A 19,037-nucleotide genomic window follows, 5' to 3' on the forward strand; every position below is an offset into this window, starting at 1 on the left:
AGAAGAAATGTAATTTGTCACTGACATTGACATGTGCAGTCAACTTCAACATCATCAGTGAGACTCACCTCCCATCCTACTGTCTTACATTTTCAAAATGAAATGACAATATTAGACACTGCAGATTTGAGAGAATTTGTCTAAATGTTTATTAACACTGGTTGCAACAAAACAGCTATTTATCAGTAGTATCATTCCAGAATGATTGGAGAAGCAACAAGCAGACATATTTCTGTTAGAGAAACAATGGAAGTTTCTGCTATGACTCTTTAGAATGTTGTTAGACAATGGCATTAGATGATCACCATGAAATCAATATCAAATATTGTAGTATTTGTTGAATGTATCCTTTAAAAAACCCTACTTCTATTTCACTAAACTGTTTTTCCTTGTTAGGAGATTCTATGATGCCTCCTTGTTAAACAAACCAGATGTTTGAAATATGTTTATTATCGCTACTAAGCACATCTTTTCAGCAAGTTGCATCATGCTTTTATGCAAATCTACAATGCTTTCACTATTTCTTATACACCTCCATGTTCTAACATGTATTCAGTGTTTGAAACTTTGTATTGGCACTTATTGTGTTTTTGCCTTGTTGCTTTCCTCATTTGTAAGTTGCTTGCTAAATGTGTTTGCTAAATGAATAAATGTAAATGCTATTTTTTCAAGCCAGGTCGTAAGACAGTCATCTTGTGGTTGTTGCAGCACTTTTATGAAAGCACACACACATACCGAATGAGGAAGTGTTGCACACTCTATTAGATTTGGTTGGGACGGACTTCACAGAGCAGTTTTTTAACTGACCATTATTCAGCCAGACGCTCTTCACAGACTCCAGGTTTGCACAAATATTTATACTTCACTTTTTTATATAGCAAATTTATGTCTTTAAACTATAATTCAGGGCATAGTATACCTTTTGCACACGTACTGTACATGTATAAAACAAGGTTGTTTATGTGCAAATATTACTAGACATAACTACATTTTGTTGTGAGCAAATAACAATTTGCAATTCTGCAATTGAGATTTTCAGTGAAGTTCAATCCAGCAGACATTCCAGGCAGTGTTCCCTTGTTTGTTTGTTTTCCCCCCTTCTGTGCTGAGCAATACTTTATTGGGCAGACATTTCAGCCATCTAAGCAAAAACATTCTTTATATCAGCTCTGTACCAGAACTTTTTAACTTTTAATGTGCTATTTATATTTGAGCTTTGATATAACTAAATGATGCACATTTTGGGTTATCTCAGACAACATTTTTTACAGTGCTGTGATACTTAACAAGAAAATCTATCCACCTTATTTATTTAATTTATTTTCATTTAGCAAACAAAGCAATCTAAAAGGGAAAAACAGATATACTGTATACCAGGAAAACACATTTCATTATGCAAGCTTACGAAAAAAAGTAGAGGAAGTAAGGCATAATTCATAAAGTAACAAGTAAACAAGCAGACAAATAGGAACAGGGGAAACATACATGCATACATACATATATACATACATACGCACACACACACACACACACACACACACACACACACACACACACACACACACACACATATATATATATATATATATATATATATATAAAAGTTTGGGGTCAGTAAGACTTGTAATAGTCTTTAAAGAAGTCTCTTATGCTCATCAAGGCTGCATTTATGTGATTAAAAAAAAAAAATAAATATTGCAAAATGTTTTTATAATATAAAATAATGTTTTTTATTTTAACATACTTTAAAATAGAATTTATTCCTGTGATGAAAAGCTGAATTTTATCAGCTGTTACTCCAGTCTTAAGTGTCACATGATCCTTCAGAAATGATTCTAATATGCGGATTTATTATTAGAATGATCAGTGTTGGATAATATCAACAGAACCTGTGATTTTTTTTTTTTTTTTTTCTTAGGATTCTTTCATGAATAACAAGTTTAAAAAGTACAGTGTTTATTCAAAATATAAATATTCTATAACAATGTAAATTATTTATTATTAACTTTTAAGAAACTTTTAATTATTAACTTAATACATCCTTGGTGAATAAAAGTAATAATTTCTTAAAAAAAAAAAAAAAAAAAAAACAATAAAAATGTACTGACCCCAAACTTTTGAACGGTAGTGTGCATATATACATATACATTAACATACACACACACACACACACACACACACACACACACACACACACACACACACATATATATATATATATATATATATATATATATATGTGTATATGTATATATGTGTGTATATATATATATATATATATATATATATATATATGTATATATGTATATATGTATATATATATATATATATATATATATATATATATATATATATATATATATATATATATATAAACTACTTTTTTTTTTTTTAATCTGTACATCTGGAATGTCTGAAAGTGAAAAATGAATAGGAAAAAACAACAACAACAGACATACAAAGATAATAAAAATAAGGAAAATTTATAGAGAGATGTAACAAAGCAATAGAGAAAAAAGAAACAAGTTCTTGTGCTAAGCACTCTCTCTTGGTGAACTACAAGGAAGTCAACAAGGACAGGAGGCAGATGAGACAGCAAGCAAAGAAAGAAAGAAAAGAAAGAAAGAAAGAAAGAAAGAAAGAAAGAAAAAGAAAGAAAAGGGGTTGGGGGGATATATAAATTAGTAACCTACCAAATTCAGCAACTGGAGGACAAGACCAAAGGCATGAAAGTAGTCACCTTGTGTGTTGAGACTGCAATGTATGCATTTATTTAAATCTGATATATTGTATATTGGTGTTTTTAATTAAACTATATGTATTAAACAGACTTGTTGCCAAAAATTCTGTAGATATGTTAAAGGGGTCATTGGATGCTCATTTTCCACAAGCTGATATGATTCCTTAGGGTCTTAATGGGAAGTCTATAACATACTTTAGTTACAATTTCTCAGTGGTAGTGTAAAAAAACACCCTTTTTATCCTGTCAAAATCAGCTCTGCTCACCCCACCCCTCTCTTCTGTGGGGTGACGAGCAGGTCTGTTTACACTAGCTGCATTTAGCCACTAAACTTGCTAACTAACACGTTATTAAGAAAGGCGATTTGCAAAAATGCATAAAAACCCTAATACTCACTTCCGCTGCAGGTGGAGCTGCATCACAAATGATTTGTGTGAACATAGACACATTTATGTAGATCGCCGGGTGCATTTCCTTCTAAAACAAAAGTAAGGTTAATCCTCAATGTTTTTCCCTCGATAAAAGCAGAGTGTTACGCAGATGTTTGCAGATCTTAATTCTAATAGCATGAGTAATTTGCAGGTGAAAAATCTATTAAGTGGTTATCCATGAAGAGTAAATGTGGCATTCTGCCTGTTCTAAATGTAACCATGGGTTTGAAAATGATTACAATTCAGCTATTTACAGAGATATTGTAACTGTGTAGCTTAATGATCATAGTGAGTATTAGGTGCCCCCCAATCCACCCCTGTCCTTGTGTTTTTTAGGTGTTTAGTTGATTTTTGGTAATGTGGTCATTTTTATTGTACAGATTTGTAAATTTAATGTGTCTGGCTTATGGCATCATTCACCTCCAGCTATTTTTAGCTACACAAAACAGTTTGTTTTGTTGCTTGATACTACAAGCTGGTGTGTCTTAGCATAATATTTAATGTATTATCTTAATTATGAACACACTGGTTTGTGGTGCAAATAGTTTTACTGTTTACTGCACAATGTTCTTTTCATCATCTCCCTACAGCGACTAATAAACCGGAAGTCTCAAACATTCACAGAAAATGGCTTATTTCCGCATTAAAAAATAAAGTGGATTTTAAAAAAAAACATTAAAAAAAAAAAATAATAATGCACAACAGTTCAATTCTATATATTATATTATATTATGTTATATTATATTATGTTATAATATAAAAACATCTCATGTTTCAGAGTTTTGTTACCATTCTGTGCCAATCATCTGCTATTTCAATCACTTAATGAGGCCATTTTTCTCTAAAGCATGATGTTTTAATTCCCATGCCACTGCTTTTGCGTTGGCTCGTGTTAAGCTGTTTCGGCTGCAATCATTAAAGTATTCGATTTCTACAGCTACTGATTCTTCTATGAAACTGGTTATGTAATGACACCAATTCTTAAAGCTAGTGAGAAATTATGTAGCTTTTTTTTTGCTAAACTAAACAAATAATATCATCAGGGCAGTGCTAACCACAGTGGGTGTGTAGGTGTGTATCCGTTAGTACTGTATGTGTGTGCGTCTGTATGAGAGTAAAAGCATAGTGTTGCCAAGTCTGTGTTTTTTCCCTGTGTAATTGGGCTACTTTAACACTGTTCCCATGGGTTGCTTTGATGTCCACAGGTTGAAGTGACCCTAATAACATCATATTTAGCCCCTGAAATACAATTTTACCAGGGGGACCCTAGTCTCGCATAGCAGCTTTCTTTGGCCAAGGCCCGCCCATAAGGCCGTTTGACCGACATGTCAAACAACCAATCACAGTTCGTTTCGTTCAGCGTCACGTTTCGGGGCGTAAAAAAATGTCCCCACAACAACAGACCGGCGTGCAACAAGTCAGTCAGCATAGAAAATCAAAGAAGGAGAAGAAAACAAGCAGTAAGTCATTGATCTGTTCGTGCACGTATAACAACAATGGCATCTGCATTATATCTCTTTTTGTCTCCACTAAGTGCCTCAAACAAAACTCCTGGACATCTCTTAAAGAGTCTATGCCGTGAACCTCGCATACTTTTGAGAATCCTACGTTTAGCTGATCTTGATAAATGCTCATTGTCACTCATGTAAACACGACAATTTTTCTTCTGCAATCACACGTCTGCGCTTTGTTTCCTGGCGGACCGAAAATAAACACGACACTCGCGTCCCCCCGGAAATCCGATAAAATTCAACCAATCAGATGACGACTTCGACATTCCTGAAGTGTTTCCAGTTAAGTGTACCATATGCATCAGACGTTTAGCCAACGTTCCGTGGGCGTGACGTCTGAGGCTGAGACTAGGGGGACCCTGACAAAAAAAAAAAAGGTGTATTTTATCCCCCAGAACTGATTTTTAATGGGGGACCCCCTTGAAACGCAATTGGGCTAGTTTTGTTGTGAAAACCTGGCAACACTGCGAGAGTGGGAGAAAGAGAGTATGTTTTTGAGAGTATGAGAGTATGAGAGTAGAAAAGGCAAATCTGACATTATTTTGTAAGTTCTCACCCTCGCTCGCTCACTCACGAAGACAAATATAAGAAGTGCGCTGCGGTGTCTGTGAATAAAAAAAATGTGCATTTGCAAGCAGTTTTTCTGTTAGCTTTCAAATAGTTTTGAAGTTAGGACAGCTGTACAGTTTTCCTAAGTTAAGACAGTTTTTAGGATTTTTTTTTTCCTATCTGTAGTTAACATAAGATAACACACTTAGGAAATACTGTTCTGTATTAGCTCAATTAATTTGTATTTGTAACAGAATACCTTTTTAAAGTAACCCAAGCCTGGATATAAACATGCAATTATGAGACAAAAATCAGTCTTTTTTCCTCAGAGTTGGACTTGGGCACAATTGTCTACAAGTCTAAATCTCACAATTCTGAGAAAAGCAGTCAGAATTGTGTGACATAAACCCACAATTGCAAGAAAAAAAGTCAGAATTGTGAGATATGGATGAAGTTTGGGTGTTTTTGTACCCAGTGGCAGAAACAAGCTTCCATAGATTTCACATACAGAGCAAGGTGTTTTTCTTTTTGTTTGTTTTTTGCTTTTTAATAGAAGGGCAGATGAGAATATTTCTTCAAAATAAACTTAGTAGCTACTGGCAATAGTGACTTCCTGCAACAAGTTATTAGCCCTATTTTTTAACCCTTTGGCCTGCCATATAATCAGGGGTGCACATAAGTGGTCCGCATGCGCAACCAAAATAAGAAATGCGCTGTTTAAATAAATTCAGAGCACGCATTTGCGTACCGATATGGTTGACAGCTATTAATGCACAATAACCATTTTAGATTAACAATCTGTAATACTGTATAAGATTTCTATTAGAACTGAAAGCAAAATTCAAGGCTATTTGCTGCCATTTTCAAAGCACAGTGTAAAATTGTGTAATTTCATTCACTGACGTTTTTTACTGTCAGTGCGTATACATACTTGCCGGCAACCTACTAAAAAGCCTACTTATTTAAGGTTTTAAAATGATGAAAATTCATATAAAAAAGTAAATATTATCATTTTATTTTTAGGTTTACTATAAAATAAATACATTTTTATCGAATATTCCTTTTTTATTATAAAATATAGTAGTATTACCTCCCTTTTTTATTTTGTTTATTATTTTATTTTTATACACTACATAAAGTCAAGTGATGATATTATCACTATTATTCATTTGTTTTTTTATAAATTAATTTTATTTTTAATGGGTCACACTGTGATTGGACTAGGACTGTTTTCAGGCAGGATGTCTTACTAATCATGGTAACCCATCATGAGATCTTTGCATTTCTTACACTCTGCCACACATCAGACTGGAGCCATTTTTGTTTTAGATATGCCAAATTTTCAAGGATATTTCACCCCATTTTGGTCAACAGAGCTTGTTTTTTCTCTTGACAGAGCCTCTGTGCCAACCAGGATCCAGCAAGAGACCTGGTGAAGAATAAACAACTGCCTAACAGGACACTTTCTCTTCAGAGAAAGTGAAAGTAAAAACATGCAATCACACATATAGGTGTACAACACATCAGTAGGCTAGGATTATATTTTCTCAGTCTCACTTTCAAAAACTGAATGACAGGTGTTTTTTTATCTACAGATTTTACTGGGAATCTTCAGCTCTCTGTGGAATCATGAGGATTGTGGAAACTAATCATTAATGAAGAGAAGAAATACCATCAGAAACTGAAACAGAAACAAAGTCGATTCAAAACAAAGGTGTTTCACAAAGTGAGCGGGAACATGAGTCTTCTTGATTACATTGTTTATTTATGGATGTTTGCTGAGGGAGAATCATTTAACAAAACTACTATTCCATTTATTATTTACATGCAGAGATTCAGCTGGACAGACAAAAGCAGAGTTTCCATATGTCTTTGGTTATCTTAAATACACAAATATATTCCCTTCTTTAACATTTTGCTCTGCAGAAAATTTCAGCAATGGGCAACAGTCTGTCAGCTCTAAAGGAACATGGTTACTCTCTAGTGAGTCAACAGGAGAATAAGATCCTGGTGAAAAATGAAGGTGGTGATCAGTTTGTCATTAAAAAGTTGAGCGCTAACCAGGTAAGTTAGACAGTTTGATTATAATGAGATTGTAAAGAGATGATTGTAAGAGCTGGTCTTACAGTCTGTCTTACGGTCTTATTTGCGTCAAGCTAGTTTTAGCTGTACAAAACAGCTTGTTTTGCTGCATGATTTGCAAATTGGTGTGGTACCCATATTTAAAACTTATATATTTTAAAAGCAGGTTATTTTAGTTTAAGTTTTAAATATGGGTAATTTTCTTACAAAACCTCATTACTGGGCCTTTAATTACCCCCTGGAGCCATCTGAAGCACGTCCTGAGTCAGGACATTTTTGGAATATAACTCTGATTGTGTTTGTGTCTAAAAAGAAATAGTCATACACACTTAGGATGGCTTGAGAGTGAGTAAATCATGTGATAATTTTTATTTGGGGAGTGAACTAACCCTTAAAAGGTATCATGAACTGACTTTGTTTTTTATTTTATACCGTCCAATATAGTCGGCACAGAATAGTCTTTTCGCAAACACTGTTTTCCCACACCTTGTTACTGAACAGCTTCCTCTTATCCTCAGAGCATCTTTATAATTTGTTTTCGGTTCTCTGAGGCTAAACAGGCAGTAAAGAAGAAGCAGGCATTGATCACATTCTCAGAAAGCTTAGGAGTTTAACCACACTATTACATAATAGTGTAGAATATATACAAGCTGTTGTTTTGTCAGACTGCCTTCAATATAATCTGATTTTAGACTAATGACAAAGTTTTGAGTTCTGAAACTTCCAGGATGTTTTTATAGTACAGTGACCTCTTACATGTCAAAAGATCAAGGCAATTCTGGTCTCTCAGTTCATGACCCCTTTCAACAACATTAACCAGTAACTTATCTTCCTCTTTATTGCTGTAAAGCTGCTTTGAAACAATATGTATTGTATGCAGTGCTATAAATAAATGTGACTGAATGAGCTCCTGTCTGTTTTTAGGAGGAATCCCAGTTTCTTCTCCATCTCAATCACCCACACATCGTCCAGCACAAAGAATTTATTGAAGGTTGAGATAAAAATCTAAATTAATTCTGTTAATTTACATTCATTAGCTGCATTAAATGATTTTTAATTGTAATGAATCTGTTTTCAGATTCTGACTGTTTGTATCTTGTCCTGGAGCACTGTGAAGGTGGAAATCTCGCTCAGAAAATCAAAAACAAAAAAGAGGGAAACGCTATGTTTTCTGAGAATGAGGTATGTAGGTTTGTAGATTGTTGGAAAAGCTTAACTTATTACCACAGGCATTGGAATCTTCAGGATTACTTAAAAGTACAAGCAACTCTGCTTGATTGGCTCTCGATTAGCGGAGATCCATCCATACGTAACTGGAGCGGCATTGTCAACCCTATTAAAACATCTGAACAAGCTAATCAAGGTCATTATTAGAAATTTCCAGACAGGTGTGTTGGAGGAGGTTGGAACAAATCTCTGTAGGGTGTTGACACGCCAAGAGCAGGACTGTGCAACCATGATCTATAGAATCATTAAAAACAGTGGTTCTCAACTCCAGTCCTTGGGCCACTGCTCTGCACATTTTGTATGTGTCCCTCATTTAACTCACCTGATTCAGATCATCAGCTCATTAGGAGAAAGATCCTTGAACTGAACTGAGTGTGTCAGATTCAGAAACATACAAAATGTGCAGAGCAGTGGGCCCTGAGGAGTGGAGTTGAGAACCATTGATTTAAAACAACCCAACCTTATATAAAGACATGCATATAATGTAGGTTCATCTTGAGATGTACGTCAGAGAACACCTGAGCAACCAGCTACCCACATAGCAGTAATATACAGTATAGTCATAATATACAGTGCCTTGTTAAAGTATTCATACCCCATGCGTTGGTCCCATTTTGTTTTGCTCTGGTTGTGCACTTTCAAAAGTTAGACCTAATGTAGACAGGTGTGTGCCATTCCCGATCAGTTTTAACCTCTTGCGGTCTAGATTAAATATTGCATTTTTAACAAAATTGAATTTGTACATTTCACATCTTACTGATTTACAGATTCTGGACTGTATTGTGAAGATCTGCATGGCTTTAAAGTATCTGCATGATCAACAGATCCTGCATAAGAACCTGCAACCCGAGGTACAGATTAAACCAAGGGTGTAAATTTCATCTAACAGTCTCAGGAGAAAGTTTTGAAGGAGACATAAATAATACAGCCAAAATTGTACTTCTAAGGATAGATATGTGTACACAGCTTGTGTACATAGCATGGAGACCGTGTTTGAATATAAGTTTGGTTCATAGGTTCACCATGCGGTCATTTTGTAATTACTGAAATATTGGGTTTCTCTGGGACTGACCACATGTCTTATTTAGATATTCAACCAGTGGCGAATTCTTTAAGACTGCAAGGGAAGCTCAGCTTCCCCTATAATGTCACAAAATTAATGGTCAAATTATGTACTATTGTATTAACATTTTATTGACTAAAAATGCGTTAGAAAACGTTCATCTCAAAGACGAGTTCGTTCAGAATCAGTTAGATATAGCAGGTCGGCTGACTTGATTTTCTTCTCATACATTCCCGTAGCGTCACAGTGCGTTTCCCCGTTGAAGCCCAGCGTCCATTGACTTCAATGCGGCTGCTTTGAACGTTTTTTTTCAGTGCTTTGAAACTAGACGGTCATTGGATAAACGCCCACGGACGCTCAGCGTCTCTGGGGGTGAATGAGGAGCAAATGAGGAGTGGGCTGGCCTGGACTCCGAGCTTCTGCGTGATGATTGGAGGGTCTGTCGAAAGATTGCATCTCCTTTTGACTGACAGCGATTTTGTACTATAAGGAATCGCTGAAGCTATTCGCGCTCAGTCCCATCGCGGATTTCTCAAGTTCAGTCGAAATAAAAACTGCTGCAACCTATTTCTTTATATTTGCTTGGCGAAATTGCTTGATTTTCATCATACATTTCACACAATTATACACCACATTCCTTGTTTCACTTTTACAGAGTTTAATATTTTTTTTAGATCATTCATTCATTGATTACTTGGTGTTCCTTAAAGACATGGAGTTGGACAGTGCAATGCCTCAGCTTTACAAACTGTTCTCATTAGTGGCAACAATTGGAGCTACATCTGCAGGTGTAGAAAGGAGCTTCTCCTGTTTAAAGCGGCTCAAGTCCTACACCCGAAACACAATGGGCCAAGGCCGTTTAAGCAGCCTAGCTCTGCTGGCCATTGAGAGGACACTGGTCAAGTCACTGGAAAAGACACCTAGTTGGTAAGACAGGGTCACAGACCATTTTCTTGAAAAGGAATGTAGGGCAGAATTTACTTTTACATAAATAGACAATTTTATGATGTAGGCCGAAAATGAGCTTCCCCTATTTGACAGACCAGTAGCCGCCACTGTATTCAACCTTAACAAGCCCACTGATCTGCCACTTAACATCATATTGAGCAAAACCCAACACATCAGGTCTACAATATTAGCCTAATATCAGATCACACACAGGCGTATTAAACAAGCTAAGCTTGCTCATAGAAGAATATACTGGATATCATAATTTTTTTTGTCATGACTAATTTTTTAATGATCCAGTGTCATCTGTATTAAAGAGAAAGAATCACTTCACCTGATGTTTAAAGTAAATAAAATAGCTTTGACAGCCTAAGTTACTTGCACATAACTACTGAAGAACTTACAAAGTTGCTCTCTCCCACCATACTCATATGTTCATCAATAAAGGGGGAAAGCCGGCACTGGACCAAACCACTGTGAGGCAAGGGAGGGGGGACTCAAAACATTTCTGAAATGCATTTTTTGCGTTTAGATTGTTTTACTATTTACACAGTTATTTTAAGTATATGTCCATTATATTATTTACAATACATAGTCGGTTGTAATGATATTTTTAGGGGGGACAGCCCTCAGATGGGGGAAATTTTTTATGTGTTTTGGCCGTGCATTTACACGACAACAGCGTTTTGGAGGCTTGAAAAAACAAGCTTTTGAAAACGGGTTTCACGATGCTTTTACTGTCTCCATATAAATAACAAAAATGTGAACTGGTGAAAGCAGTGACACCATGCGCATGCCTATAACATTTTCGTGGGATGATTCTTGACAAAGTGATGTCACCAACTACTGGCCTAGAAGCAGAATACAGCGTTTTTGGACATTTTCGCAGATCTGTTTGAACGGGGATCATTTTGACAATGTTGTAGTCTCTTTTTAGTACATTGCTGTCATGTAAACATAACCTTATTAACAGTAAGACAACAAAACAATCTGCAAAAGTTTATCAGTGTACTGTAAATGCAAAAAAACAAAAACAAAAAAAAAAAAACTTAAGAATAAAACAGATAATCAAAGCATTGCTTGAAATGCCAGCATTTCTAAACTTGTAAAACATATCTGTTTTCTTATGACAGAGTATTTTCTTTACTATATTTGGAACCATCCGTCTTGGAGAGTTTGGAGTGGTAAATCAACGGTATTGTTTGCTCTTATAATTTAAAATATAACTTGTCAGGACCTCTTCAATGCATAGTACAACAAATACAGCATAGATCAGTGGTTCTTAACTCCAGTCCTCAGGACCCACTGCTCATTTTATATTTCTGAATCTGACACACTCAGTTCAGTTCATGGATTTTTCTCCTAACGAGTTGATGAATTGAATCAGACGAGTTAAATGAGGGAGATGCGACTGGAGTTGAGAACCACTGGCATAGACCATACACGTTTTATGATCTGGGTTCTGCATCATATTGTCCCTGTTTCAGGTCCACTGAACAGCAAACTGAAGAAAATAAACCTTCATATGTTGCACCTGAGATTTTGAATGGCATACCTTATGAGGAAAAAAGGCAATAAAACATCTTTAAACTGCAGTTATGACTGGTTATAAAGTATATTTTTCAAACATTATACTTATTCTATGCTGTTAATAACTTTCACAGTGAAATATGGGCGTTGGGATGTGTCATCTATGAGCTGTGTATGCTGAAACGTGCGGTAAGATTTTCCTTCCATCAGATTAAAACGGTTACAACAGGTTAAAACAATGATGTTCTAATATATTGCAGGGAATTTAATACAATGCATTGAGAAATATCCATGCAGTATCAAGTAAAATTTGCATCAGTTCATTAGTTAACCATTTAAAGGGTTAGTTCATCCATAATGAACATTCTGTCAATATCTTCAGATCGTTCTACACCCATAACACTTTCATTCATCTTCAGAACACAAATGAACTTATTTTTCATGAAATCTGAGTGGTTTCTGTCCCTCCATAGAGATCCAGTGCAATTTACACATCGAGAAGGTTGAGAAAGATCAGAATCAAAATGTTTTGATCGCCCCCAGGTGGCTGGGTGCAGTATAGGTCATAAACTCTGCCCTCTCCATCTAATGGGAAGTGAGACAAACAAATTATGCTTTAAATTTTTCCAAAGATGGTTTCCATAATTTTAGGTAGTTCTTATCATGCTGATGTACATTCAAGTGTTTGTTTTTAAATAAGTTGGGTTTTAGTAAGTTACATGATGCTTTAAAAACGGGAGTGTGACGTCATGATTGACAGCTTCTCTGAGCGAAATGAGGCGCCAAAGAACTTTTTTGGGATCTTCAGGAGGAGATTTCAGTTGTATTTACCTTTTTATGGTAATCGGCTGACAAAAATTGGAGCAGTCAGGCTTATTAAAAAAAGGTCAGGGGTGTGTGCTTGCGGTCGATTCTGCGCGAGTGTGGGTGGGATGCAGGAGCCTACTGCGCAGGCTCGGGTCTCGAGTTCACTACCGTGCTGACTCTGGTCCCGAATCAGCACAAGATGTCAGCACAAGATGTCAGCGTCCTATTGGGACATTGGCAGCTTCACTTTTCTATAATGGAAGAGAATGAAGGTGTGTCGTCTTTCAAAAGCAGCCATCAATGGCTTCTTGTGTGTAAAAAGTACCTGTACATGGGAGATCACAAGAAAAGCTTGTAACTAATATTACTTATGATTATGATTTACGAACTGTCATCGAGTAAGCAATAAAAAGCTTCCCCCATTGCAAGCCAGTGCACTTCCCTGATCCATCCAGCTCTTGTGGATGACTTTAACCTTCTTTGACCTGATAACATTACCTTATTAATTTACATTTAAAACAACGATTTTCCAAATTTTATCTACTGATTTAAAGCGTGCGTCATATGTGAATCGATTTTTTTCCCCCCAACCCCTATTAAATGTGTAGGTTGTGGTGCTCTTTAATTCACACAGAGACAAAACAATTAACCATCAACCAAGATATTTACGAAGCAGAGCAATATGGAAATTACACTGTTCAACAACTCATGGTTGTTTCTTCACTGTTGGACCATTGCAATTGACATGGTTTCAAATCCCAGTGGGTTAAAAAAGAAAACATGGTATGGGCAAAAAATAGCATGTTTTTAGGACCACCTAGTGGATATTTAACCCAAAACTGCCATGTTGGCAAAACTTGGAAACATGGATAGGATGTTAAATCAATTACTTGTTTAAAAGTGCAAAAAAAAAAAGATATATATTTTTGTAACATCCTGGCTGCTGCTTTTGTTTTTGGGGCTAATTTCCTAATGTGTTTGATCAATTGTTTTGTTTCAGTGGAAATACAGTTTGTATGTTTTTGTTTGAGCCTCCTGATAAATAAAAGATTTTGACAACTAATTACCTGATTTTTGTCCCATTTAGTTTCCTGCAGTATTGACAGTTGAGACTGTTCAAAAGATAATAATTTCCTCCTATGAAGCTCTTCCTGAGACCTTCTCAGAGGACCTTCGTCAGTTGGTAGCAGACACACTTCAGCCCAATCCAGCAACTCGCCCGTCTGGCAGTGAGATCTTGACCAGACCTTTTATCATTAATTATCTTCATGAAAAGGTAAGTTACCTTATTAAAATATTTAATTACTTATACAAATTGCTATATAAAAAGGTACACATTGGAACTGGTTTTCAACAGGATTTAAATTAAACAGGTTTTAAATTAGATCTGATGAAATTTGCCTTTTTTCCAGATCATGCAAACTATTAAGACACTTTATAGGATATTAGAGGAACTGAGAGCCCTGGCTGATGATTTGGAAAGAGTCCATTTCAACACAACTGTAGGCAGTCTCGCAGGAGGTGTCATAGGACTGGCTGGAGGAATCACATCACTAGTTGGACTTGTTCTCTCTCCATTCACTCTCGGAGCATCTCTGATAGTAACAGGGGTGGGAATCGGTACAGCGGTAGCTGGAGGAGTAACAGCTGGTGCCAGCAATATAACAGACATAGTTAACCAGAATACAAACCGGAACAAGATAAAAATGCTCATAAAGGAGTTCCAAGAAAAAATCACCTCCACAGTTTGCTGCATCCAAAACATCCAAATAGCCATCGAAACTTTAGAAAGACAGTTTTCCATAAGCAATGACTCATTTTCCAATGCACAACCTGGGGCAAATGCTGGAGCTCGACTTGGACGAGGTCTGGGAGGAATTCCAGAGATTCTCCGTGTAATTGAGGTCGTAAATGTCGGAAAGTTTGCAGCTCAGGCTGCGAGAGCCATTCGTGTGGCTGAAGCAGCTACTGGAGTTTTGTCTGCACTTTTTGTAGCTGTTGATGTCTTCTTTGTTTTTCTCGACTCCAGAGAAATCCACAACATCCGCCAAGATTACGCTCAACGAGAATCACAAGCCACCAGCAGCCAAACCGCTGAGTCAACTGACCAGACATCAAACAACAGCGACACAACAAACCTGCTGCCTTCATACACTCAACAGGCAGAAGAACTGAAATCTGAGACCATGAAATTTGTGGCAAAAATAAAGGAGACGACAGAGGAGCTTCATAAGATTGTGGATACACTTCGAGATGCAGTGCACCCAAACTCTGAAAATTAATAAAATTGTTAGTAAATCTCAGTATGTTCTTCAGTCATATATTGATTATAGTTGTGGCAAAGGTTAGATGATGGCACCTGATTCTGGGGTCTTATGATTAAATATCTAAATATTTCTATATTACAATAGTGTTTCAATAGTGCTCAGAAATTTTTTGAGAAGTAATAAATGAAGCTTGCTGCATTCACATTTAATTATATTAATAATGTATATCAGGACTTCTTGCCATTATTTCCTTGATGTTTTGGAAATCAGAAAATATAAGCATTAAATCTTATCATTTGTCCTCTTTCTGTATGCGAGTGGCTGCTTATTGTAATTTTCTTTCACTTGTACTAAAGTAAATATATCAGAAATGCAAACATTTGTATTTTCATTTGACTTAATTTACAATATTTTAATAGACCTATGGTACAGTCAGTAAGTTACAACATTTTTATCATGACACGAATGCATGTCTCAAGTTCAGCTCTGGGGCGATAAAGAAATCTGTTTATGTAGCACTCTATCCAGTGGCTGTGAACATTTTCAAAATTTGACAAAATGTATCCAATCATGATCCTTAAATCTTGTCCAAAATGCAGTGTTGCCAAGTCTGCGGTTTTCCTGCGGAATTGGGCTACTTTAACACTGTTGCCGGTGGTTGTTTTTGATGTCCGCAGGTTGAAGCGACGCCATATTCAGCCCCTGAAATACGAATTTACCAAGGGGACCCAGACAAAAATGTGTATTTTATCCCCATGAATGTGAGTTTTAACCAGGGACCCCCCCCTCGAAACACTATTGGTCTAGTTTTGGGCTAGTTTTGTGTAGCAATTGGGTGGATTTTGTTGTGTAAACCTGGCAACCCTGCCAAAATGGGTGATTTCTCTATCACCCCAAATAAGCTTGTTGGTTGATGGACTGGAGTTGAGCTTAGTGTACTTAAAAAAAAAACTTAGTGTATTTACTAGTTGCCATATTATTACTATATAGAGCAAATTTGCTGTCAAATTGTGGTCATCTTTGGAAGATAATGCTGAACGTTTGTTTAACCATAGCAAAAGTAAATTTTGGCTACTGGAAATATGAGAGAGATCTCATTTGTGAAGGAACTGAATGAACTGATGGTGTCTTCAACTAAGCAAGCCAGAGGCGACAGTGGCAAGGAACCAAAACTCCAGTTGTTAAACTATATTACTTATAAAATCGTCAGAGCAGCGCTAACAACAGTAGCCGTGTGTGCAAACTTTTTAGATACGGGGACCTTGTGTGATTTAGACAATCCCCCCCTACATCTGAATTTTGTGTGGTGCATTTGCACGGGATAAACAAAGCCTGTGATTTTAGTCAAATTTACAGACTTTTCTCCCGGATATGATGTGAAGGGTTTGCATTATATGTCATAAACATTATATGTCATAAACAGAAGAATGTTCCCTCCCACGTGCTGCCATAGCCTATCCCTGGTGAAAAAAACAGCATATGCTGGTAGGTATGTTTTGATGCTGGGATGCTGGTTAGGTATGTTTTGGTGCTGGTTTAAGCTGGTACTTTGCTGGTTTATGCTGGTCCTTAGCTGGTTTATGCTGGTCCTTTGCTGGTTGATGCTGGTCCTTGACCAGCAACATGACCAGCATAAACCAGCAAAGGGCCAGCTTAAACCAGCAAAGAACCAGCTTAAACCAGCTAAGGACAAGCTTAAACCAGCATCAAAACCAGCATCAAAACATACCTAACCAGCATCCAAAAATAAATAAATCAAACAGCTATAGCTAAATGAGATTAGGAAAACATAAATATATATTATGTACGGTATTTCATGTTATGTATATCATATTGTAATAATATTTTTTGTACTGGAGGTGCTGGCCTAGCAGAGAAGCTGCAGAGAGGTTGGCCCTTGGAAAAAAACATCCTTAATCACCTCTTACTGGTGTGGAGCCTCGTCATCAGTAGGGAAGGAAATTGCAGCAAAATGGAGACCCATTTTTAACCAAGTACAAGATATTCATGAGCATGATGGGGAATTCCCAAGATGCCTACACCCTCTCTTGTTGGTGACCAGGCAAGGGAGTGCCAAATATTCTGTGAATGGAGCATGATTCACTGCTCCTTGGCTGCGCTGACACATCAATTGCCTCAAGTTGCTGGCAGCACTTCTCGCCCTGCGCCGGTTTCTACCGCTGCTGAAGCATGTGCTAGTCTGTACGGACCATACAGCGACAGTCACGTACATCAACCACCAGGGTGGTCTGCGCTCCCCTCGCATACCACTACTCGCCCACCATGTCCTCCTCTTGAGTCAAACGTGGTTAAAATCACTGCGTGGTGTTCACAGTCCAGGGGAGCTGAATCGTGCAGCCGATGGGCTCATGACAGCTTACTCTCCCTGCAGAATGGCGACTCCATTCCCAAGTGGTCCAGCTTATTTGAAGTCAATTCAGGGAAGCTCAGGTAGACCTGTTCACATTCCCCAGAATCCTCCCACTGCCCCCCCTCGGCAGGGATGAGCTGGCACACAGCTGGCCCTGGGGCCTTCTCAAGTACGCCTTTCCCCCAGTGAGCCTCTTTGTACAGTCCCTGTGCAAGATCAGGGAGGACGAGGAGCAGGTTTTGCTCGTTGCGCCCTATTGGCCCACCCGAACCTGGTTTGCCGTTTTTCAGCTCATTGTTCGAACACACTCAAGGTAACAACTTGACAGCTCATATCTGATGGCAGCCGTGGCCTAATGGTTAGGGAGTCGGCCTTGTAACTGAAAGGTTGTGGGTTCGAGTCCCAGGTCTGGCAGGGATTGAAGGTGGTGGGAGTGAATAACCAGTGCTCTGTCCATCCTCAATACCATGACTGAGGTGAGTCCCTTGAGCAAGGCACCAATCCCCCAACTGCTCCCCGGGTGCTGCAGTGATAGTAGTATGGCTGCCCACTGCTCCGGATGTGTGTGTGCGTTTGATCACTTCTCACTACTATGGGTCACCATACTTGGCCACATGTCACGTCCTAAATCGAGCACCCACGGAAAAAACACAAGATTTTAAGCAATAAGAAATTCACTGCAGCTTTTACGACTTTATTCTCGTTTTCATAGTTCATTTGAAGCCATTTTTGGCGTTATTTTAATAGAAAATGTCAAGAATGCATTACTGTATGAGAGGGTGCCAGCACAAATCTATCTGCTTGCAGCGGGCTTCCTCTCCCATATAGTGATCATGGCTCTGTATTCCCTCAGATATTACGTGTATTTAATAATTTAATTTAATTTATTCATTTTATTTAATGGAGCGCAACTCTCATAGAAAGAATGCGTGTATTATTTGGTAACTAATGTATTTGCAGTCCGTGTGTTTCATTGAGCAATTGAGGGTTGGGCACTCACGGCAGAAACATAAATTGGGAATTATAATGAATGTATGAATTAATTAATTATATGAATGTACCTCTGAAGGTTTGGACTGTCTTCAGAATATATTCGATGGCATTTTGTTTTCATCTTCACTCCATGTAATATCTAAAGTAGTGTTCTCAATCACAATGCTGCTTTATCCACGGAGTTCACGGAAACAGCTGTAATTCAGCTTTTCCATAAGCGCCATCTAGTGTCATACAGTGGATTTACAGAGACTTACATTTACACTGTGTGCAGTTTTTGTCTGGCCAAAAAACGGACCGAATTTGCATGCCCTGCTATAGCCTAAATTTTGACCGGTTGGTGAAAAATAAGATTCTACGCATTTGAACAATTCAGATAAGTTACCTAGGGTATTTATGGAGCAGATAAAATACATATAATAATTTATTAAATCAATTATCATTTTGACTTAACCCTTCTCTTTATTTAAAGACTAAAATGTGAGGTTTATCTTTATATGAAACTTTTTCAAAGTTTT

The 19,037-nt window shown here is 37.2% G+C and overlaps 1 protein-coding gene across 4 annotated transcripts in view; it reads left to right on the forward strand.

The window, feature by feature from the left end:
• The first annotated feature begins 748 nt into the window (after nt 1-748).
• The window catches only part of LOC127160228 (uncharacterized), a 45,714-nt gene continuing 27,425 nt past the window's right edge, over nt 749-19,037 (forward strand). For 2 of the 4 annotated variants that reach the window (XM_051102884.1, XM_051102888.1), the window contains exon 1: nt 801-841. Coding sequence is in view for 2 of the 4 variants with exons in the window: in XM_051102891.1 (XP_050958848.1) it covers nt 7,170-7,295; nt 8,238-8,304; nt 8,392-8,495; nt 9,308-9,391; nt 13,976-14,164; nt 14,301-15,170 (1,440 nt within the window). In the remaining 2 variants the exon portion in view is untranslated. Of the gene's footprint in view, nt 842-6,627; nt 6,717-6,826; nt 6,958-7,157; nt 7,296-8,237; nt 8,305-8,391; nt 8,496-9,307; nt 9,392-13,975; nt 14,165-14,300; nt 15,485-19,037 lie in introns of those variants that run through there. The other 2 variants (XM_051102890.1, XM_051102891.1) reach the window with 2 other exon arrangements.

This window comes from Labeo rohita, unplaced genomic scaffold (assembly GCF_022985175.1).
Source record: "Labeo rohita strain BAU-BD-2019 unplaced genomic scaffold, IGBB_LRoh.1.0 scaffold_30, whole genome shotgun sequence".
In the NCBI taxonomy this organism is placed as follows: Eukaryota; Metazoa; Chordata; class Actinopteri; order Cypriniformes; family Cyprinidae; genus Labeo; species Labeo rohita.